The 25,016-nt window shown below is 36.4% G+C and overlaps 1 protein-coding gene across 6 annotated transcripts in view; it reads left to right on the forward strand.

Moving 5' to 3' along the window:
* Window positions 1-25,016, forward strand: part of TRIM37 (tripartite motif containing 37) — a gene marked incomplete at both ends in the record, with an annotated part of 70,023 nt that overhangs the window by 37,893 nt on the left and 7,114 nt on the right. For 5 of the 6 annotated variants that reach the window (XM_084237562.1, XM_084237565.1, XM_084237563.1 and 2 more), the window contains 9 exons: window positions 594-708; window positions 1,626-1,844; window positions 2,615-2,751; window positions 9,355-9,440; window positions 14,657-14,851; window positions 16,416-16,724; window positions 19,057-19,185; window positions 19,521-19,710; window positions 22,231-22,349. In XM_084237562.1, coding sequence (XP_084093688.1) covers window positions 594-708; window positions 1,626-1,844; window positions 2,615-2,751; window positions 9,355-9,440; window positions 14,657-14,851; window positions 16,416-16,724; window positions 19,057-19,185; window positions 19,521-19,710; window positions 22,231-22,349 — 1,499 coding nt within the window. The remainder of the gene's footprint in view (window positions 1-593; window positions 709-1,625; window positions 1,845-2,614; window positions 2,752-9,354; window positions 9,441-14,656; window positions 14,852-16,415; window positions 16,725-19,056; window positions 19,186-19,520; window positions 19,711-22,230; window positions 22,350-25,016) is intronic. The other variant, XM_084237566.1, reaches the window with a different exon arrangement.

Consider the following 25,016-nt stretch of genomic DNA (forward strand, 5'->3'; position numbering starts at 1 on the left):
CAGGCAGACTGACTGAAATACACTGCTGAGGGGAGCAGCAGGCGAGACAGTAGAGGTCTGCTGCACCATGTGGATAGCTCCCTGACATATTGGGGATCAAACTCATGCTACAGAGACTGCGGATAGCTTCACAATGCTGTGCTTAACCCCTTGAGCCACCAGGGAGGCCCTGCAGTTGCTTACTTTGTTAGCAACTGACTTAGGCAAGAAAGCAGGGTGGGAAAGCATTTTCTTTCAGAATAATATAGTTGTCTTCTTTATAGCTCATCATCAGCAGTGCATTTATGAACTAGGTTATTATAATAAATATATTTTTAGTAGGTTAGTTTGGGAGTTTAAACACAATGTGAAGTATTATTTTATTTAGAAAAGTATAGTTTGAGTTTAGACAATTGATTTATAGGTGACTTTTCAGAACTTTTCATCATTTATAGACTGCATGTATAAGTAGTATACCAGGAGCACTGAGTTCATTTGAATTTTGCCATTATCAAATAAAATAAAAATTGTAGAACTTACAGTTATAAATTCAAGGTTTGGATAATAATATTTTACTGTTTGGATTATTTTTCATGTGCAGCTATTCTTTTAAGGTTTCAGGTACGTTCACCAACTTTCTTTCAAAAATGCCGGGACCAGCATTGGTATATTACTCAATTGGAAGCTGCACAGACTAGTTATATTCAACAAATAAATAACCTTAAAGAGGTAAGCAAATAGCATATATTTTGGATTTAATGTTTTCTCTTGTCTTTTTGACCTATTGTATTTAATTTAATTTGGGTATTCTTGCTGTTTATAATTTTGTGGAAAAATCCCATTATTTTTGTTTCTTGTCCTCACCACTTTTGGGTTTATGTAATTTTGCATTGTCCAATTCATTAGTCCCTAGCCACATGTGTCTGTGTAAATTTATCTCATTTAAAATTCAATTCCTTAGTTGATGCTACCCACATTTCAAGAACTTGTACTGGACATTGGAGATACAGAACACTTCCATCATCACATAAAGTTGTCTCTCATAGTACATCCCTATTTGAGATTAAGCTGGTGTTTCTTTGGTGACTTGGGTATTTATCTTTCTCAGTGCTGACTTGAATAGAGAGGATTCTAAACTCCAGAATAATAGAAAGTTGCCTCACCTTAATTTCTCACTGTTGTTGAATTGAGCACTGGGAAAGTCATTTAATGAACTTATAGCTTATAAATTTTAACTGATTTATTTAGTAAGATTTTGTTTTTCCCCACAGTGGAAATTGGGATGGAGTGGGAGGTTTGAAGTGTTGAGGATAGTTAATCAATGAGGGATAAAAATATTGTTAAATATGTACCTTCAGAGATTTTCATGTTGTATATTTAAAATTGCCTGTATTTACTAATTATGTGTGTATTTGCTAATTGTATGTGTAGCTTGGGCTAGATATGAGAAGAGGGAAAAGAATAAAGTGGACTATTTTCCTTGGTCAGAGTTTTTCATAAATGAAAGGGCAGGAGATGGTGAGAGAGAGGGTTCAAGAAGTGGTTTTAGTAATACCTGAGTACATTTTTTTACTTGAAACATTTTTTACTGTACCAGTAAAGCACCACTTGTGACTCCTGTTTGTTTGTGCTGTTCTCATTTTAAGAGACTTACTATTGAGTTGTCTCGAACTCAGAAATCAAGAGATTTATCACCACCAGATAACCATCTCAGCCCCCAAAATGATGAGACTCCTGAGACTCGAGCTAAGAAGTCTGGGTCATGTGCTGACATGCTTCTTCAGGATAGTCCTCCTACACCTTCTGTGAGAGAAGCCAAGGAAGATGAAGAAGATGAGGAGAAAATTCAGAGTGATGATTATCACGTAATAATTAGGCTTATTTTCGATTAATTTTATGTTTGACAAAAGAAGTGATTAAAAACATGATTTGTACCACATCACAGATGAAGTGTGGGGGAATCAGTGTGCTGCAAGTGTTGTCCATGTTTATTTTTCTAATTAGAGTATAATCTTCTGCTAATATTAATATTTAAAAGTCAGAAGTTATTGGTTCAAACAAAGGTAGTTTGTAAAATGGGAGACTTCAGTTATATGTTAAAATGACAGAGCCAGTGAGGAGAGAAATTAAAGATAAAGATAAAGGCATTAGCAAAATAATTTAAGGAGAAAATAGAACTTGGAATGGAACATTTAGGTAAAGCAGTTAACCTTTGATAGGGTGAGTTAAAGGATGGGTATAGTTATAGGTAGGACAAGTGAAAATTGGGATTTATGCTTAATGGCCAGCATGTTTTTCTGTGAAGATAGGTGACAGAGTTTTATAATGACCTTGAGGATAACAGAGGTTAGATAGGATTTGAGGAGGATTTGAGTTACTCTCTTAGCAATCTTATTAGAAGTTGGAATTTATGAAGTATTTTCAGCCACTTTGTGGACCAGCTAAAATTGATAGCAATAAATTGTAGTGGTACCTATCTAAGAATGTGGTTGTGTAATTTTCTTTACAGGGCTGAGCAATCTAGGAACAGGAGCAAAGAATTTTCATGACTGTTTTTGGTTCTTGGACCGTGGGCTAGATGGCATAATAATAGAAATATTTATAGAAGAAATCTTGTTTCTTTTCTTTGATCTAGCATGAACTTTCAGATGGAGATCTGGATCTAGATCTTGTTGGTGAAGATGAAGTAAATCACCTTGATGGCAGCAGTTCCTCTGCCAGTTCTACAGCAACAAGTAACACAGAAGAAAATGACATTGATGAAGAAACTATGTGAGTGTCTCATATTAATTATAACTGTAAAGTCTCTAAGTGATTTTGTTATTTCATTATTCTTTCTACATTTATAAATTCAATTCTAATTTAAGGGAGAGCTTTTTCTTCTGCACCCATTAATTCATTGACTGATTTCATTAGCATGGATTCTTACTAAATGATTTACTCCATTTACTATCATTATTTATTTTATTGCTTTCATTCTGCTAGATTTGACCAGTGGAAGTTTGTTAAAGCTTATTCTTGTGTCCTTTTGAGGTGTCCTTATCATTTTGTAAGCATTTTCTTACTTTCTGGCACTACAAGACATTCCAGGTTCATCTTGTACTTTTGCTGTCCTAGCTCTCATATCAACCATTTCACAAGGGTAAGTTGAGAGTTTTCACCCTCTATTTGATCTCATTTCCAGTCTCATAAATAAGCACCTCAAAAAAGACCGTTTTCATTTAAGTCCCCCTTTTTTAAGGCAAACTGTAGAAAATGGGTTAGTTAAAATGTGAAACCTAAGTGCCTTTACGTTCACAAAGGAGAAATCATTACAGTGATATTTTTAGATGCAGACATACCTCATTTTATTGTGTTTCACATTATTGTGCTCTGTAGACACTGTTTTTTACAAATTGAAGGTTTGTGTCATCCCTGCATTGAGTAAGTCTATCAGTGCCATTTTTTCAGCAGCACCTGCTTACTTTTTGTCTCTGTGTCATAAAAGGTCTTCATGTCACATATTGGTGATTCTGGAAATATTTCAGAATTTTTCATTATTGTGTTTGTTATGGTGATCTGTATCAGTGATCTTTGATGTTGCCATTATAATTGTTTTGGGGTTCCATGAACTATATCCATATGAATAACACGGTGAACTTAATCCATCAATGTGTGTGTTCTGACTACTACATCTAACTGGCCATTTCCCCTGTCTCATCTTTTTCTCTCTTTCCTGTGCCTCCTTAGTCCCAGAAACACAACAATATTGAAATTAGGCTGGGTAGTAACTCTACAACAGCCTGTAAGTGTTCAAAGGAAAGGAAAAGTCTTAATCGTCCACTTTAAGTGAAAAGCTAGAAAGGATTAAATTGAGGAAGCCATGTCAGAAGCTGATATAGTCCAAAATTGGTTCCTTAAGGAAATTAAAAGTGCCATTCCTGGGCCTCCCCAGTGGCGCAGCGGTTGAGCGCTGGGTTGCGAAGCTGCCTGCCACCTCTGCGGCGCCGGTTCGATTCCCGGCTGCTCCCCGGCCACCAGAGGAGGGTCCCGCATGGCGCGCAGACCTCTCCTGCCGCCCGCTGCTCCCCTCAGCAGTGTACTTCGGTCCTTCTGCCTGCTCTGCTCCCCACTCTGGCTCTGGTGAATTCTCTCACCCTCCCGCGCTTCTGACTGTACCCAGTGCATGTATAAACCAAAAACAAACAAACAAATAAGTAAAGAAATAAGACATGCCTCTAGAAAATTAAAAAAAAAAAAAAAAAAAAAAAAAAAAAGTGCCATTCCCTGAACACATAGGGAAATGAAACAGCATTATTGTTGAGATATGTAAAGTATTAGTGGTCTGGATAGAAGATCAAACCAGCCACTTCCATCCCTTACACTAAAGCCTAATTCAGAACAAAATCCTAACTGTCAAACTCTGTGAAGACTGAGAGAGGAAAGGCAGCTGCAGAAGAAACGTTTGAAGCTAGTAGAGATTTGTTCATGAAGTTTTAAGGAAAGAAGCCAGCTCCATAACATTAAAGTGCAAGATGAAGAGCAAGTGCTGAAATAGAAGCTGCGGCAAGTTATCCAGAAAAATCTAGCTAAGATCATATTGAAAAGTGTCTCCACTAAACAGATTTCCAGTATAAACACAACAGCCTTGTGTTGAAAGAAGATGCCTTCAAGGACTTTCATAAGTAGAGAAGTGAAGTCAATGCCTACTTTCAAAGCTTTAAGACAAGCTGAATCTCTTGTTAGGGACTAATGCAGTTTTGACCCAAAGTTGTCATAAACCAGTGCTTATTTGCAATACTAAAAATCCAGGGGCCTTAAAAATCGTGCTGAATGCAATCAAAAAGATAAACTCATGCCATTTGCTGCAACTTGGATGGAGCTGGAAGGGATCATGCTCAGTGAAATCAACCAGAAAGAAAAAGAAAAATACTGGATGGTCTCCCTTATAGCAGGACTGTAGAGGATCCAAGTAAGGGATCAGGAGAAAAAAAACTAATTATAATAAAGTAAAAATCAAAATCAACAGGCAACTATAAACCAGAGACATACTACATGGGGAGCAGAAGGGAGTAGAATCAAAACAAGAGTGGGAAGAGCACAAGGGACCATGATGGTGATAGTTCACAGGTGAATGGGTGGAGGGAATTTTACGGGGACTATAACCAAGATGAAAATGCATACATTGTACAAAAATGAAAAATGATGTAAAAAATATAAAAAATTAAAAAAATGATGCTGAATGTACTGTTTGCTCTGTAAATGTAAAACAGCTTGGATGACAGCACATCTGTTTACGGCATGATTTACTGATTACTTTAAGCCCATTGTTAAGACCTGTTTGCTCAGGGAAAAAAATTCAGTTCACTTCAAAATATTAGTGCCGTAATGTACAAGTAGATGAATGTTGTTTTCATGCCTCCCTGCACAATCTACATTTTATAGCCCATGGATCAAGGAGTAATTTTAACTTTCAAGTCTTATTAAAGAAATAAATTTTGTGAGACCATAGTTGCTGCGTGGAGTCCTCTGATGGAACTAGGCAAAGTGAATTGAAAGCCACCTGAGAAGGAGTCACCATTCAAGATTCCATTAAGAATATTTGTGATTCGTGGGAGGTCAAAATAACAACATTAACAGGACATTTGGAAGAAGTGGATTTCAGTGCTCATGTGTGACTTTGAAGCGCTCAAGACTACAGTGGTAGAAATGGCTGTAGATGTTGTAGAAGCGGCAGGAGAATTAGAAGTGGACCCTGAAGGTGAAACTGAATTGCTGCAATCTCATGATTAAACTGGAGTGAATGAGTTTTTTCTTATGGACAAGCAAAGAAAATTGCCTTTTAAGATTGAATCTACTCCTGGTGAAGACGCTATAACCATGGCTGAAATGACAAGGATGTAGAATATCAAATAAACATAATTGATAAAGCAGTATCAGGGTTTGAGAGGATTGACTCCAATTTTGAAAGAAGTAAAATAATATCAAACGGCATCATATGAAACAAATCTTTTTTGAAAGGAAGAGTCAAACTGGCAAACTCCATTGTCTTATTTTAAGAAAATGCCTCAGCCACCTTAACCTTAACCTTCAGCAACTACCTCCTTGATCAATCAGGAGTCATCAGATTTGAGGCAAGACCTTCCAAAATAAAAAATGACTCAACTGAGGCTTAGATGGTAGCCTGTTTCAGCTATGAAGAATTTTTAAATTAAGGTTTGGTCATTGTCTTTATAGACATAATGCTGTTGCATTCTGTAGTGTTAGCATAATTTTTGTATGTTCTGGGAAACCCAAAAAAATGTGTGACTCCCTTTATTGAGATAACTTATTTCAGACTTGCTGGTATGAAACAGAACCTAGAATACCTCTGAAATGTGACTATATATAAAATAGAACTGATTAACTTGAATTAGCATGGAAAACTTAAAATTGTTTTAGATGGTGATGATACAAAATGAAATTCACCTTGCTAATGGCTTAAATATGCAATTCTATCTGAATTTTTTTTGTTGTTGTGTCTCTTCACTACATCAGCATTTGTTCTAAGGACAGTTAATTTTATATAACCATTCACAACCTTTTATTAGCTTGGCATTTTAATCCTTTTTCTAGTTGAAGGTGTTTGTTCTCCAAATGAATACATCTTCAAGAGTATCTTGATTCAAACTATTTTGTATAATTCAAAAAATAGTAGTACAGTTAATTTTGAGCTATTTTGAGCATTTAGGGAGTCATAAAATGTTAGATCTTAGGACATAAGGCTAGTTCTTCCCTTTCATAAGACAGGAAATAAGCATGTAGATTGTTTGGATAATGATTATTATTAAGCTGCTTTTAATTAACCAGACACATTTATTTATTTATTTATTTATTTATTTATTTATTTATTTTTAAGATTTATTTATTTATCCATACAAGAACCAGGGTACAGGCCAGATGCATGGGAGGGTAAGAGGATTCACCAGAGACAGAGGGGGGACAGAACAGGCAGACTGATGAAATACACTGCTGAGGGGAGCAGTGGGCGAGACAGGAGAGGTCTGCCGCACCATGTGGGACCTTCACTGGCTGGGATCGAACTGGCGCTGCAGAGGCTGTGGACAGCTTCACAGTGCTGCGCTCAACCGCCTGTGCCACCAGGGGAGGCCCAACCAGACACATTTATTCAGTAGATTTTTCTTTCCTTCTCTCTCTTCTCTTTCCACCTCTCCCCTCCATGTTCTTTCTATAATATAGTAGTAGTATAGATTTTCATCCCAGTGTTTTATTATATTATTTTTAAGGTATTTGTAAATTCACATGAAGTTGTAAGAAATAATACAGTGGTCCCATGTACCCTTTACCAGATTTTCTCCCATGGTAAGTAATATCTTGTGTAACTCTACAACATCACTACTAGGATATTGATATAGTCAAGACATAGAACATTTCCATCACTACAGCATTTCTTCATGTTGTTCTTTTACTACTGTCCCATTTTCTTCTACCTCAACCCTACTCTTGACACATGCACACACATCTTCCCCATTTCTATGATTTAATCATTTAAAGAAGATTATATCAATAGACTTATAAGTAATCTTTAGGAATTTTCTCCCACTCCACAGAGTCCTCTAGAGATTCTTTCAGGTTATTGTGTATATCAACATTTTGTTCCTTTCGGTGCTTTTAATTCTTTTGGTGTGGTCTGTGTTGTTACTGTTCAACCAATGAAGGACATATGGATTGTTTTCACTTTCTGACTGTTATGAATAAAATTACTATAAACATTTGTGTACAGTTTTTCATATGACTGTAAATCTTTCCGTAGGCTACCATAATTATATGGTAATTATTAAGAAACTACTATTTTATATCCTTATCAACATGTATAAGTAATCTAGTTTCTCTGAATCCTCACTAGCATTAAGTGTTGTCACTACTTTTATTTTAGACATTCTGATATGTAGTGATATCTCAATATGGTTCTAATTTGTATTGACTGAAATAATTGCTGCTTTGAAGCAAACTTAGTTTAGTAAAGGAGAAATTTATTAATTAAAGAAGTTCCTTAGGGCCTCCCCTGGTGGCGCAGTGGTTGAGTGCTGGGCTGTGAAGCTGCCTGCAGCCTCTGCAGTGCCAGTTGGATCCCTGGCCACCAGCAAGGGTCCCACATGGTATGCAGACCTCTCCTGTTGCGCCCACTGCTCCCCTCAGTGGTGTATTTCGTCACTCTGCCTGTTCTGTTCCCCTCTCTGGCTCTGGTGAATCCTCTCACCTTACCGCGCTTCTGACTGTCCCCAGCGCTTGTATAAATAAATAAATAAAAATAAATAAATAAATAAATCTTTTTTAAAAAAAAAATAAAAGAAGTTCCTCAGAACCAAACTGAGGAACCTAAGTTCAGGAGACCTACATTAGATTTCCTGAGTGCCTAGCCCGAGCCCTGAGAGTTTTTGGCATCAATTACATGAATAAGTTACATGCACAGGAGGAATACATAATTTTTTTTAACGAAAGAAAAAGATATAGTTAGGGCCTCCCCTGGTGGCGTAGGTGGTTCAGCGCAGCGCTGTGAAGCTGTTCGCAGCCTCTGCAGCGTGGGTTTGATGGCCGTGGAGATGCCCACATTGCGCAGCAAACCTCTCCTGTCTCGCCTGCTGCTCCCCTCAGCAGTGTATTTTAGTCAATCTGCCTGTTCTATTCCCCACTCTGTCTCTGGTGAATCCTCTCACTCTGCTGCGTATCTGGCCTGCACCCCAGTTCTTGTATGTATGAATAAATAAATCTTAAAAAAAAGAGAAGACATAGTTAATTTTTAATATTTTTAGGAATTTTGGTTTCCAGCATTCTCAGTTAATTAACAAAGGAAAAGTGTTGTTTATAACTTCAAAGCAACCCCTTAATCTTACAGAGTTAATTTAGTCAGCGCTATCTGCATTTGAGAAGATGTAAGGACCAGGGCTTTTTTGAATCTCTTATTCTTAAAAATGCTATATTTTCCCTTATGATTTTCTTAACATTTTCTTTCTTCTAGCTTACTTTATTCTGATAAAACAGTATAGAAACATCTAACATGCAAAATAATAATGTTCTTCAACTGCTTATGTTATTGGTAATGTTTCCAGTTAGTAGCAGACATTAGTAGTTAAGGTTTCAAAGAGTCGAAAATTACATACATGGATGCATGGAGGGCACCCCTAACCCTCAAGTTGTTCAAAGTGCAGCTGTAATTTGGACATTAACACTACCCATACATGTTATAGACAAAATTCTTTTTTCCTTGCTTTTGTGTTTAGAAATATCCTGTCTTCACAGGAGAAAACTATGGGCTGTTATAAAATTTCTTAAGGTGTGACAAATAATGTTAATTGTAGTTGCTGTATGCAAATGATGAATTTTTCATATTCTTAGGTCTGGAGAAAATGATGTGGAATACAACAACATGGAATTGGAAGAAGGAGAACTCATGGAAGATGTCGCTGCTGCAGGACCTCCAGGTACAGAAATGAAACCCTACAAGCCATTCTGATGTCTTTTTGCTCTTTTGACTGTATCAGCTTAATATATGGCAGCCCATGGTATTGGAAGTGGTATATTTTACATGTGAATTTTAGAGTGTACGACTAATGATGTTAAATCAATAATGATAGCTAACATTTGACAAGTGTTCTTATATACCGGACACTGCACAAATACTTTATACGTACTACATCTCACAAAATTCTTTGAGATAGGTTTTATTATTATCTACTTTCTATACCTATGGAAACTAATGTGTAGAGAAATGCAGCTGCTTACTGTATTTTTACACATTAGTAAATAAAGGTTGGAATTAGAGTTCTGGGTTTGAATGTAAACTTCTTGGTCTTATCTGATATTGTATACTGTCTTGGTATAATATTTGTCTTGTTTGTATATTTAAACTCAATTAGAATAATAACAACAGAGTCATTGAATCTTTAACTTAACAAAGGACCTTTTAAGAGCTCACTTATACATGGAAATAAAACACTGAGATTTAGTTGCCTAGATTGCATAAGTAATTTTTGGTAAAGCCAGGTTACAACCCTACATCATATTCTTGTTCCACCCAACTTTTTGTCAAACCATTTTGCTATACCTGGCAAGATAGACTTAGTGGTGTTTCTTATATGTTCTTGTACCTGTTAAGTATGAAGAACTTGGCTAGAACAATTATAAAGTAGCTTTATACTGCTTCTACTGTACTGGTGGTATTGCCTTTGGTACATACACTGGTATGTTCTGTAGTGTGCTTCAATAACTAAAGACCTTTTTATATACTGGTTCTTAGCATTTCAACTTCAACCTATGCTTTGTGCGCCTCACTTTATTACTAGTTGATCTAACATGAATGTCTGTGTGCTGATTACTTTCCAAATTCTACTCCAGCATTTCTCTTTTCTCATGACTTTCAAATCTATATAGCCATCAGGGTTTGATGTCTAATCTTAAGCAACAGCTAAACTGAAATTACTAGTTTATCATCTGCTAGCTTGCCTGTCAGTAAAATCACCATCTTTAGTGATTGAGAGTGCAGTACATTCTTCACTTTTTCCTTTTCCTCAAATTCTACCTTTAATGTTGCCAAAATCTTTTGATTGTACCACCTGAATAGTGCATAAATTAACTTGTTACATGGCATGCTTTAGCCATTTTTAGACTAAGCCACTGTCTTTTAAAATCTCTGGTTTCCTAAGCATCCATTATTGCTCCCCTCCATTGTTTTCTATAGCATGAGTTCAGAATGAGGGTTTTTTTTCCCCCCCCTTCTAATTAATATCTGATCATGTCACTTTTCTACTGCAACACCTTATTAGATTTCACTTACTTATTGGAGATAGTCCAAACTCATTAATATATCACATAAAACCTTTCATGTTCATTTCTCTTTTTTTTTTAAGGTTTATTTATTTATGCATACAAGAGCTGGGGTATAGGCCAGAGATGCTGGGGGGGAAGGGCGGGATGAGAGGATTCACCAGAGAGAGAGGGCAGGGAGCAGAACAGGCAGACTGACTGAAATACACTGCTGAGGGGAGCAATGGGAGCAGCAGGAGAGGTCTGCTGTGCCATGTGGGTTGCTCTCTGGCCGGCCGGGGATCCAACTTGTGCTACAGAGGCTGCAGATTGCTTCATAGTGCGGTGCTTAACCCCTTGCGCCACCAGGGAGGCCCCTCATGCTCATTTCTTTAACTTATACCTCATTCATACTCCTGTGTCAGTTTTCAGACAAAGGGAATCTTTTATCATCTCAAATGTATGGTATCTCTCATGTCTTTTCCTTCCCAATGCATTGTTCCTTTTACCTTCTTTTCATCTTAGGCATAGTTAGCTCCTGTTCCGTCTTCATTTTAGTTTGTATTTGCATTCTTCCTGAAAGTCCTCCTAGACTTTTTATTGTAAGTATCTTTTTCTGCTCTCTCAAATTAATCAAGTAGATCATATATAAAATATACGATGATGATTTATTTTTGGGTAGAAGAACTGGGGTGTAGGCCAGAGGTGTGGGTGGTGAGAGGATTCACCAGAGACAGAGTGGGGAGCAGAATCTACTGAAACACATTGCTAAGGGGAGCAGTGGGCGATATAGGAGAGGTCTGCTGTGCCATATGTGGGTTAGCTCCCTGTCTGGGGACCGAACTCAGGCTGTTGCAGTGATGGCACTAAGACCTAACCCCTAGGCCATCAGAGAGGACCTGGTGATTGTTTCTTTAGCTGTATACTTTCCTTTTCATCTCGGAGCACTATGATGCCAAGATAAGCTGTCTCACTTATTTTTGTATACCTAATACAGCACACTTAATACAGTATAATCAGAGATTGTTTAATATTTTTCAGATAAATGTTAAGCAAATATGCATTATTAGTAATTTTTTGATATAATTTTCAAGGTTTCAAATAATAAAAAATTTCAGAGACTATCTTGGTGTGAAATGGAAGATGTGCAATGGGTTGCCAAATGTTTTTCAGTCTTGTTTTTTAGTTTTATCTCATTTCCTCTTACCGTATTGTTGGGAGATTCTCATATATAGCATTTTAGCACACTCTGAGTAAATAAGAGATTATATTTTTACAATTGAGTCATTCACCAACTATTTATTGAGCACATAAGTGGAACTGAGTACTGTCTTATTATCTGGATGTACAGCATTGAATAAAAAGACACCCCCATTCTCATGGAGGTTATGTTCTATAATACATAAAAAATTTTTTTGTATTATCTATTATAATTCAAACAATGAATTCTAGGTGCTGAAGATAGTAGTGAACTAAACGGTAGTGAACTAAAGAGTTTTTATTATGTGCATCAGGAAATTTTATGTATTTGGCAGACATTTTGTTGAATGTCTTTCCCATTTCAAGATTTCCAGAAAATATAATGAAAAAGACTTAAGTAATTTATAATCTGTAAGTGAATAGATGTGTGCACAATTTGCTAAATGTAAGACTTACAAAATAATTCCTAATGACTTCTTTTTTTTTTTAAAGACAACCCTATTTGGTGAGACTCAAATAGTGTTGTTTGTGTGGTTTTTTTTTTTTTTTTTAAAGATTTATTTATTTATTTATACAAGCACTGGGTACAGTCAGAGGCGTGGGAGGGTGAGAGAATTCACCAGAGCCAGAGCAGAGAGTAGAACAGGCAGGCTGACGAAGTACACTGCTGAGGGGAGCAGTGGGTGGCAGGCGAGGTCTGCGCGCCATGTGGGACCCTCCTCCGGTGGCCGGGGAGCAGCCGGGGATCGAACCGGCGCTGCAGAGGCTGTGGGCAGCTTCGCAACCCAGCGCTCAACCACTGCGCCACCGGGGAGGCCCCCTAATGACTTCTTTAGATATCTCCTCCACGAAGAGTTTGAGCATAACTACCTACTCTTATTTGTGGGCTTATGCTAATAGTGACTTGCTTGTAAATAGTACAGTATAGAAAGAAAGAGAAATAACTTTATACAAGACAAATCTGACATACATTTCCTTAGGTAGGTGATCATTTAGTATCATCAGTGTTGTCATGTTGATAGCATGTGTCTTTGATATGCTATATGAGATTGGCTCTGTGGTATTGTCCTCCCCAAAGTCTGTAAACATAACTCTGAGAAAAAAACCACATACACCCAAATTGAGGGAAAATAGCCGACCAGTACTCCTCAAAACCGTCAAGGTCATCAAAAACAAGATAAATTGGAGAAATTGTGATAGACAAGAAGCATTAAGGAGAAATGATCAACTAGATGTAATTTTATATTCTGGATATGGGGCCCTGGAACACAGGAAGTACATTAGGGAAAATTTAATAAAACCTGAATAATAAAATAGAATTTAGATAATATCATATCATTGTTGGTTCATTAGTTGTGATAAATGTATCATAGTAGTGAAAGATGTTAACAGTAGAGAACCTGGATGTGATAGAGATAGAAATTTGCTGTATTATATTTGCACCTTTTCAAAAAAGTAAAATAGTTTACTTTCATTTTATGGGAAGTATTGAATAAGGAGATAACTTGAAGCAAGAAATAGTGGTTCGGGTGGCCTCATTCCCATAAGAATTGTTATTTTTTCAGTTATCTTCATTTAGTTGGCAAGAGACCTTTCTTTTAAAAATAAGAACTGAAAAGTTATAGGTATCATTATAATCTAGACTATTAACTAGTTAAATGAGCTAAGTAGGACCTCCCTGATAGCTCAGGGGTTAAAGTCTCAGCACTATTAAGCTATGGTCAGCCACTGCAGCTGGAGTTATATCCCCCTGGCCAGCGAGCTAAACCATGTGGCACAGCAGACATCTCCTGTGTCACCCGCTCCTCCCCTCAGCAGTGTATTTTAGTAGATCTGCCTATTCTACTCCCCACTCTGTCTCTGGTGAATCCTCTCATCCTTCCACTTCTCTGGCCTATACCCTAGTTCTTATATGCATAAATAAATAAAAATAAATATTTTTTTAAATGAGCTATGTAGAAAAAAATCTGTTTTCTTTTTGCTGGCCTTTTATGATTTATTAAACATTATAATATTTGAAGTTAGAAGATATATAACAGTTCTAAAACAAATTGAAATTGTATAAAGTTATTACTGAAAACACTTGTTAGTTATTTCAGGTTAAAGATTTTTAAGAGTATTTGTTTCACAATGTTTTCTTTAATATCCGCTACTTATCAGCACTGTGTTGTGCATTAGGATTATAAAATGAATAATTTTCTGCCCTTCAGTAGGAGTTGCCGTGGGCAGAAGCTGGGGAGAAAAATGATCAATAGGATTATAAACCTTAGACTAGGAAGAGGGAAAAGTAGAAGGTGAAGAAGTGAATATAGATGAAAAACATACAAGTAAATAAGCCTCTGAATAATTGAGTTTTTCCAGTAAGTTATTTTCTGTTAGATTTCTTTGAAATATTCATGTATAGTCAGAACCTGATTATTTTATGTTATTGTACACAACTTTTTATTTCTAGGGCTCAGGATGAGGTAATGGTTGCTCCTGAATTCTGAATGGTAATGATGCCGGTATTCAGTTACTATGCTTGTGTGCACTTCTCTGGCAATTTGGTTTCTTTGTCCTTATCATCATGAACATCAACTCCTAGAAGATAGGTTTAGATAAGTATTCAAACAGCATTAACTAGTTTGCTTCTTTTAGTATACTTATATTTGTGCAAATATTTTAGTACACCGATATTTGTGCAAATCTTTTGCAGGTGGTAACCCTGGCTATGTAGGTGCCAGTAGCAGAATGTCGAGAAGAACACATTTATGTTCTGCTGCTACCAGTAGTTTATTAGACATTGATCCTTTAATTTTAATACATTTATTGGACCTTAAGGACCGGAGTAGTATGGAAAATTTGTGGGACTTACAGCCTCGCCCACCTGCTTCACTTTTGCAGCCCACAGGTAAAATATTTTAATAATAATTTTTCTGTTTTCTTTCCAGAATAACTCTTAAGCTTTCATTTAAGTATCTGTTAGAACATGGTATGTTTCTGTAGCAAATTGACGTATCAATCAAATTTATTTGTTTTAATATTTTAAGTATTTTGTACAAGGGCAAAGTCAAAATGCCTGTAAGATGGTTTTTATATGATTTGCCATTTAGACTGTGTCTACTCACAGTTGATCCCAGTGAAGTACAGTTGTCTTGCAGACCTCCTCAACACCCTAACTTCCAAATAGAACTGTGTCTATATCGAACATTTAATTAGTAAAGGCAATTACTATGCATAAAGAAATCTGGAGGTAGGTGATACCAGGTTGATGTAGCATTTAATGATAGGGCACTTAGATTGTCTTTCTGTGATTCTCTTGCCTCTTTTCTCATGATAATAAGATAGATGCTACAGCTCTAAGTATCTTGTATTCATAGGAATTTGTCCTTAGCAGGAAGGAAAAGACTGGGTAGAAGAGACCCTGGAGAAAGAAGTTATTAAGATCACTAACCGTGGAGGCAGACTCCTTTTTTTGTTAATTGTCTTACCTTTAAAGTATGCTATGTAATCTTTTTGTGTTTTGCTTTTCTTATTTATAAAATGGCAATGATGATGATGATAATAACTAGCTAAGAGGATTGCTGGAAGAAGATTAAATGACTTAATATTTTTTTAAATAATTTTTTAAAACTTTTTACATCATTGTTCATTATTAAACAATATTTGCCCCACCCCCACCCCTTCAGGAACTTAATTATTTTAAAATATCTGACACTCGGTAAGCTCTTTATAGATGTTTATTAAATAAACAAATCTCCCTTTCAGGATAGAAAATCATTTCCAGAAGTACCCCCCCCAGGAAAACTTTTGTCTAGAACCTGAGTCCTGTGCCCACCCTAAAGACTATCTTAAGTGGAATGAGCTTTGGCAGGTCTTGGACCCATATCCCTTGGGGCCTAAGGAGGGACCTAACATCCTTATTCTTGCCAACCTGATACCTGGGTTCTTTTGGCAAGGTATAGGAATATGACTAATGGACATAGTGTAATGTCTGCATTTTCACTATACTTTCTCTTTCATGGCAGAAGGTTGTGCAGTATGTAAGCTGGTGCAGCTACCTTTGCTACTAATAGAACTGTTCGTTGTGTAGATAGTGGGCCTGTTGAGGATGGGGATACAAGAGCTTAGTTTCTTTTTGCTTTCAGTCAGTCATAATGTACTTTGATTTCCCAAATGTCTGCTGCTTTTTCCTTATTTGAAATAGAAGCTATGTACCAGGTAGGATTCTTAAACTTTAAAAATTAAATATGCAATTCATATTTGAATGATTGTAATGTGACACAGATTCTAACTTTAAAGATATGAAGTTAGGATGTTTATTTTCATTGATGGGATTTCATGCATGCTTTTATTATTGATACCACCTAAACCACCTTAGTTTATTTACACACCAAATTTGCGTGTAGTCATGGTACAAAGTGATTTCATGAATGTTTGTCCTTAGTAACATAACTTGACACTTTCTTTCAAAGCATCATATTCTCGAAAAGATAAAGACCAAAGGAAGCAGCAGGCAATGTGGCGAGTTCCCTCTGATTTAAAGATGCTGAAAAGACTCAAAACTCAAATGGCTGAAGTTCGATGTATGAAAACTGATATAAAGAATACACTTTCAGAAATAAAAAGCAGCAATGCTGCTTCTGGAGACATGCCGGCTAACCTTTTTGCTGCTGACCAGGCAGCCCTGGCTGCATGTGGAACTGAAAACTCAGGCAGATTACAGGATTTGGGAATGGAACTCCTGGCAAAGTCATCAGTTACCAGTTGTTATATTCGAAATTGTAAGTGAAAAAGTTCCTATTAGTGTCATTTTTCCTCATGTCATTTAGGAAACTAGAGGACAGGTTTCTTTCAGAATAATATTTAAACATTTTAGTTAAGACTATAAGTACATACAGGTTTTTCTGTCATCCAAAACTGTCTTTGTATACATTCTGCTATATAACAGAGCTGACATTTCTTGACTACTAATAAGCACTGATCTCTTTTTTTCTGTATGGATTTGCTTCTTCTGGACTTCTTGTCTAAATGGAATCCTACAATATGCTTTTGTCTCTTGCTTCTTTCACTTAGCATAACCCTTTTAGTGTCCTTCCATGTTGTGAAATATGATGTATTTCATTCCTTTTTATAACTGATAATTCATTGTTTGTACCATGTTTTGGTTATCTTATCATCAGTTGATGGACATTTGGATTGTTTCTACTTTTTAACTTATGAATAATGCTGCTGTGAACATTTTTTGTGGGGGCAGATGTTTTTAGTTATTTTGAATATATACTTAGGAATAGAATCACAGGGTAGTATGGGAGCAATGTTTAACTTTTTGAGGCACCACCACACTGTTCCAAAGCAGCTGCAACAACCACTCAACCATTTTACATTCCTATAAGCAGTACATGAAGTTTTAATTTCTTCATATCCTTGCTATTATACAATCTTTTTTTTTCCCCCCACTGAATTGTCTTGGTCTCCTTGCCAGAAATTAATTTGCCATAAATGTGAGGGTTTATTTCTAGATTCTTAGTTCTATTCCATTTATCTATATTTCTATTTTTATACTAGTACCATATGACCTTGACTACTATAGTTTTATAACAATCTTAGAAATCAGAAGTGTGATTCCTCCATTCAAGATTGTTTAAGTAGTCTGGATTTTTGCTTTTTCACATGAATTTTAGGATCAACTTGTTAATTTCTGCATTAAGAAAAAAGACAGCTGAAAATGTTATATGGATTATATTGAATCTGTTGATCAAGTTTGGGAGTAGTACCATGTTAGCTATACTAAGCCTTTCAACTAGTGAAAATGGCTTGTTATTCCTGACTTCATTTCCTTTCAATAATGTATGATAGTTTCCAGTGTACAAGTCTTATATTTCTTCTGTTTAGTATTTCCTAAATATTTTATTCTACCTGATGCTGTTGGGAATGCTATTCTCAGATTGTTCTTTGCTTGTGTATAAAGAGACAATTGATTATTGTATCCAGATACCTTGCTGAATGTTTTTATTAATATACCCTTACTGCACCTCTTCTGCTCTTTTTATTTATTTATTTATTTTTAGCTTTTTGAGTGTAGCATGGATGGGGTAATTAATTTTAGTTTTTCCTACTTTATTTAAAGATATGTTTTCTTCTAATTACTGTTTTAACTACAAATGCCTTGATTTGAAGTAATTATGATTCCTTTCTAATTCACCATTGATTTTTTTTCAATCCAACAATATTTCATAATTTCTAAATTTTGAGAGTTTTATTTTTGTTCTTAGCACTTAGTTTAATTGTATTGAGGTTGGAGTTTGAAGATAGGCTCTTAGAAGATATTCTTGTAGTTTTATAAGTTAAGATTGTTCCATAAGCAGAAAAAGAGGAATAATATTGACACAAATCCCAAAAATAAGCCAATTGGAACCAGAGTTACCTATTTATTTTTATGCATAGCTAATAAAACACCTTCTATGCATAGATTAAACCTTTCTCTGACACCCTATATAGTGAGTTTTGTATTAATATGCAGAAATTTTTTTTTTTTTTTTTTTTTTTGTTCCCTGGCCTGCTGGGGATTGAAATCGTGCTGCAGAGGTTTTGTTTTTTTTTTTTTTTTTTTTTTTTTTAAGATGACCACAAGAGTTGAGATTTTATTTATTTTTTTTTCCAAGATTTTTTTTTTTTTTTTATAAATTTTATTGTTATATTCCCCATACAATTGCAGCCCCCCATTCTGACCCCAATCCCTCCCCTCCCGCCCCCGCCCCCCTAAAAGTGTCTCTGGTTCATAGTTTTTTGTTGATTTTGATTTTCACTTTCTTATAGTTATTCATTTTCCTGGTCCATTATTTAAGTTTTCTAGATTCCTGCTATGAGTGAGACCATCCGGTATTTTTCTTTTTCTTTTTGGCTTATTTCGCTGAGCATGATCCCTTCCAGCGCCATCCATGTTGCAGCAAATTGCATGTGTTTATCTTTTTTGAATGCTGAGTAATATTCCATGGTATATATGTACCACATCTTCTTGATCCAGTCATCTATTTTTGGGCATTTGGGTTGTTTCCAAAGCTTAGCTATTGTAAACAGTGCTAATATGCAGAAATATTTTTAATGTCTTTGCAGCCACAAATAAAAAGAGTAATTCACCCAAGCCAGCTCGGTCCAGTATAGCTGGAAGTCTATCACTTCGAAGAGCTGTAGATTCCGGAGAAAATAGCCGTTCAAAGGGAGACTGTCAGACTCTGTCTGAAGGTAAATTCGGAGTGATCAGAATATAATTTTGGTGGGTCAATGCCTTTTATTCAAAACTGATCTTATGAAGTGACTTTAGACCTTTAAAGACATCAAGCATGCTGAAAGTTGATTTAAAAGTTCCTTGATCTTACAGTACAACAAATGTGTTAGTAAGAAAATGCAGCCAGTGAGCTGCATATGGGTTTCTTAATTAAAAAAATACCTAGCATCAAAAAGGCTGTGATCTATCTTTAATTGTTTTTTAGTTTTCTTTGATTTTAAAAATTTATATATGGTGAAATCTTAGAATTTTTGTTTGTTTGCCTTCTTTTTGAATATTCTCTTTTCTGAAGGCTCCCCAGGAAGCTCTCAGTCTGGGAGTAGGCATAATACTCCCCGAGCCTTGACACATAGCAGTATCAGTGATATTCTGCCAAAATCCGAAGACCATCAGTGTCAAGCTTTGGATTCAGATGCTGTTGTAGTTGCAGTTTTCAATGGCTTACCTACTGTTGAGAAAAGGAGGAAAATGATCACTTTGGGGTAAATTCTTTCATTTATGTAAAGGAATAATAGCCAGTAGCTTTGTTTGACACTAAGTCTCTATCAAAATGAATAAAATTCTGCTTTGTTAATTTTGTCACAGAAAGTTTACTTGTATTCAAATGTAACTTCTTAAATAACCTTACTCTTTTGTCAGTGGAATGAGATAGTACCAGAAGTTGTTTAAATAGATTAGAGGTCTCTTCACTATGGTTAGGATAATAGTAATGTGTGACCTTGTAAGATATTTGTGTGTGTCAGCTTTTGTTTTTCCATTTGTCCCACACTTTTCAAAGCCGTTTGTAGTGAGCTATACTATTTCTCACAGTTCTTTTACACATACTTTGTATGAAACAAGGCAATTCTAGCAATTTTTTTGTTAAAGATTTATTTATACATACATACAAGAACTGGGGCACAGGCCAGAGGTGCATGGAGGTAAGAGGATTCACCAGAGACAGAGTGGGGAGCAGAACAGGCAGACTGACTGAAATACGCTGCAAAGGGGAGCAGCGGGCGAGACAAGAGAAGTCTGCTGTGCCATTTGGGTTGCTCCCTGGCCAGGGATCGAACTAATGCTGCAGTGGCTGTGGATAGCTTCATAGTGCTACGTCTTAACCTCTCGCGCCATCAGGGAGGCACAATTCTAGCAATTTTTAACACAGCTTTTATCTTACCTTTTTTCTCTTCCCTTGGGAAGAGTATCCTTCAAAGTTGTAGTTAGAATTTCCCAAAAGAATATATATGGTAGTCAGCACCTTTATCTCTTTCTCCAGAAACATGAACTCAGATCCCAACCATGTCAATTAAATTTCCATCCATTTGAAGAAATAGATTATGGAATATATTATCTGTTATATACTAGATGAGCCATTACTACCCATCTGCTCATCTATTTTATAGATATTAAATATGTTTCTAAACTTAATGAAACAGTTCTACCTTGGAAAGTTGGGGAAAAAAAATCTTTGAATTAAATTTAGAGAAGAACTAATATCCTTTAAGTTTAAGGTTGGGATAATTACCAAATCTGAAAGGACAGCTGCTGGTTTCGTTTTCTATTTTAGCTCCGTTTAAAGAGTGGAAGGGTGTTATAATTATTGCAGAATGTCTTTATCTCCTCCTTACCTAGCATGATTTATATGTGTTCCTTTCAAGTAGAAGCTGCAACTAACTTTTATATTCTATTCGTTATGGAGCTATTTATATCTGCCTTTAAAGATTAGATATATATATGGACAGATTTTTTTCCTATTCTAAAATCCTTTGCCAATATCTGTAGCAGCTGTTAGTTATAACCCTTATTGTACAGTTAATTGTATTGCCAGCCTGGCTCATGTGTTTTCTAGATTATGGGTTTGTTTTGTTGTTGTTGTTTTAAGATTTATTTATTTTTGTGTGGAAGATCTGGGGTGCAGAGTGGGATGAGACAGTTCACCAGAGACAGAACAGTTGGATCTACTGAAATGCACTGCTAAGGGGACTAGGAGAGGTCTGCCGTGCCATGTGGGTTAGCGCCCTGGCCGGGCATCGAACTCTTAGTGGTGATAACGCTGAGACTTAACCCCTAGGCCACCAGGGAGGCCACTTATGGGTTTTTTCCCTCCTCGCCTGGTAAAGTAGTGTAAGTAAAACTTTAATTAATAATAAATGGTTCAAATATTGGAAATATGGGAAAGGATATTAAGTGAAAGTTTCACCATTTTTGTCTCCCATCTGCTTAGTTTTCCAACCCTCCACCCACACACATTTCTGCTGTTGTTAGTTTTTGTGTGTACATATGCTTCGTCTTCTGAGTTTTTATTCATATTTAAGCAGCTGTGACTGTATAACTTTATAATACAAGTGATGTCCATTTATTTAAGAGTTGTTTTTATTTATTTTTGAATAGAAGAACTAGGGTATAGGCCAGAGGTGCAGGGGGTGTGAGAATTCACCAGAGACAGAGTGGGGAGCAGAACAGGCTGATTCACTGAAATACACTGTTGAGGGGAGCAGTAGGCAAGCCAGGAGAGGTCTGCTGCGTCATGTGTGTTATCTCCTGGCCAGGGATTGAACTCAGGCCCAGTGGCTTGCTAGTGCTGAGTGCTGAGACTTTAACCCCTAGCGCCATCAGGGAGACCCCTTTTTTTCTTAAAATATATCTCAAAAGTATTTCCGAGTTAGTGAGAACACATTTAGGGCTTCTGTATTGAGATTCACATGTAGTTATAAGAAATAATAAAGAGAGGTCATGTGTATACCTTACCTAAGCATCCCTTTGAGGATGACATTTTTCAAATCTGTAATACAGTATCACAATCAGGTTGTTGACATTGATATAGTCCTCCTTTTTCATAAGCTTTCATTGTGAATCTTACAGTGAATTTTTTAAGAATAGAATTTGAAAATTAGTATTAAACACCAGTGCCATATACCCTACTTAGTTTGATGTTCAGTATCAAAACAAGAAGAAAATATGTGTTATTGTATCACTGACTAGTTACACAAAAATATCAGGTTGTTTTTTCCCTTTTCGAGGGCTAATGCTAAAGGAGGCCACCTGGAAGGAATGCAAATAACTGATTTGGAAAATAATTCTGAGACTGGGGAATTACAGCCTATACTACCTGAAGGAGCTTCAGCTGCCCCTGAGGAAGGTAAGGAATTGATAAAGTCACAATTAGGCAGAAGGCAGGTATACCCATCTTTTTTTGATATTGGTGGTGGATAGTGGTTGGTTTAATAAAAATGTTATTAAGATGTTACCTACTGTCTGACATGCTTGATCTGAACACAGCATTCGTTGGTCACTGAATTTGATTTGCTAGGACATTAAGCCAAAGGAAGCCCAAGTGGATAATTGACTTTATGGATAATTGATTTTAGAGTTGAGTAGGCTGAGACCTAGAAGAGATGTAACTTGCCTTATCCAAAGTCACAGAGTTAGTGAATGTAAGGACTAGAATTTGAACCCAGAGCCAATGCTCTTAATTATCACCTCTTTACTAACTATTCCACCCTTAGAAAGATCTTCTTGAGAGTAAGGGAATGAATGAAGACTAGGGAAAGATGGGACTAGAGTGCAGACTGAGTCAGAGTTACATTGTGTGTCCTGTCCTGACTAGAATTTGGACTTTGTCTTTTGACTGGAATGTAAGCCAGAAATGAAAAAATAAAATTATGTCTTTAAATTCCTACTCTAGCTGCATTGTAAAGAATGATTTGGGGCGGGGCTGGGAATATGTATAAAACCCTGGGGGCAGGAAGACAAAGAAATATGTTTACTTAATGTAGGTAAGAGATATTTTGACTTCTTAATATTACCCTTCATTTTATAAATTGACATTTGTGAACAATTTGGGTAAATAGTTATTAATAATTGGCACACACACACAAACCTGAAAGTTTTTAATACCAGTTTTACTTATTTAATCATTGACAGCTTATCCTAAGCCAGGGAGACTGCTTACCCACATTTGGGATATGCTGTGCACTTTCAAGTCCTAGAGACTGTGAGCTTAGTGTTCAGTGTAACACATTTTCTCTTGTATAAGGAGTGATACAGTGACATATGAACCACCTAGAACTTATTAAGTGCTGTAAACTTGCATATTGGCAGTGCCATAGACATGCACCCCTGCAATTTGTTGATATCTAAGCAAGTAGTGCTGTTTTGCAGAAATTTCTCCCCAGCATTTCTTGAAAAGTGTGTTATCCTGACTCCAAGAAAGATGAGTTAAGAAAATCTTTTTTATTTTTTTTTTTAAAGATTTATTTATTTTATTTATATAAGCACTGGGTACAGTCAGAAGCGCGGGAGGGTGAGAGAATTCACCAGAGCCAGAGCGGGGAGCAGAACAGGCAGAAGGACCGAAGCACACCGCTGAGGGGAGCAGCGGGTGGCAGGAGAAGTCTGCGCGCCATGTGGGACCCTCACCCTTGTGCCGGGGATCGAACCGGCGCTGCAGAGGCTGCGGGCAGTTTCACAACCCAGTGCTCAACCGCTGTGCCACCGGGGAGGCCCAAGAAAATCTTTTTTAAATGGAAAAATTTATTCTAATTCTTTTTAGTTAATCTTTTTTTTTTAAGATTTATTTATTTATACAAGAACTGGGGTACAGGCCAGATGCGCGGGAGGGCGAGAGGATTCACCAGAGACAGAGCCAGGAACAGAACAGGCAGACTGACGAAATACACTGCTGAGGGGAGCTGCGGGCAAGACAGGAAAGGTCTGCTCGCCATGTGGGTTGCTCCGAAGCCAGCGGGGATAGAACCAGCACTGCAGAGGCTGCGGACAGCTTCATAGCACTACGCTCAACCGCCTGCGCCACCAGGGAGGCCCTTTTTAGTTAATCTTAACCATCAACACAGAAAACTTTATTCGTGTGAAGGGGTTCATTTACAGAAAGTTGAAAGTAAAAGCTAGAAATGCTGATAACTGAAATCATAGGTTAACAGCAAACAGGAACGCCTTAGGATGAAGTAGTTACAATCAAATAAGTTTAGGTTATAGTTGTTGGCCTCTTATTTAGGTTCATGGTGCTGTCTGCTGCTATGTAAATATGAATTCATAGTCTACTTTAGAGGAATCTGTGAGTATTGTTACAAAGAACAGGAAGTTTTGTGAATTAAGTAAGTCCTTAAATTGGCATTTTCTACATAAAGATTCTATGGAATGCTAACCACCTTGACAAGAGATCTAAATATTAACATTTGAAAACTACCCAGTATTGTTCACATTTTCCAGTTTTTAATTATTTAACTATAGGCTACATTACTTATAAACAGTAGAAATTAACTATTTTTAAAGATACATGGGGAGTTTAAAAATACCAAAATTTAAAGACTATTTTATCATATTTTTAATTGCAGAGAATTGCAGTTCTTTGTGAATCCTAAAGATTAATCTCAGTCAAGAATTGAGAGATGGTAGTATCAAGAGGCCCAATCAGTTTGTGCCTAGAATTTCAAGAACTCAAATCAATTTCTTTTTCAGCAACCGTTCCACAAAGGCCCACAAGGTGGAAATGGTGCTTCACCAAAGTAGCTCTGCTTAGCGAACAATGAGCCACCTTCAATCTTTAGAGCAGGATTTTTTTTTTTTTTCTGAAGATGGTGATTTCAGAAATGTCGCTGTATCCAGCTTATGTTCTAAATATTAAAGAGAGAAATTACACTATACAAACTCTTGTTATAAAAGAAGGAATTCCAATTCACAATTTAAATCATCTGGTGCTACAGTTTTGTCAGAAGTTTAACTACAAATTCTGTTTCTTTAATAGTTAAAATGTCTATTCTGATTACTTTTATCTGAATGGGATTTG

Source organism: Talpa europaea (assembly GCF_964194135.1).
Source record: "Talpa europaea genome assembly, chromosome: 7".
In the NCBI taxonomy this organism is placed as follows: domain Eukaryota; kingdom Metazoa; phylum Chordata; class Mammalia; order Eulipotyphla; family Talpidae; genus Talpa; species Talpa europaea.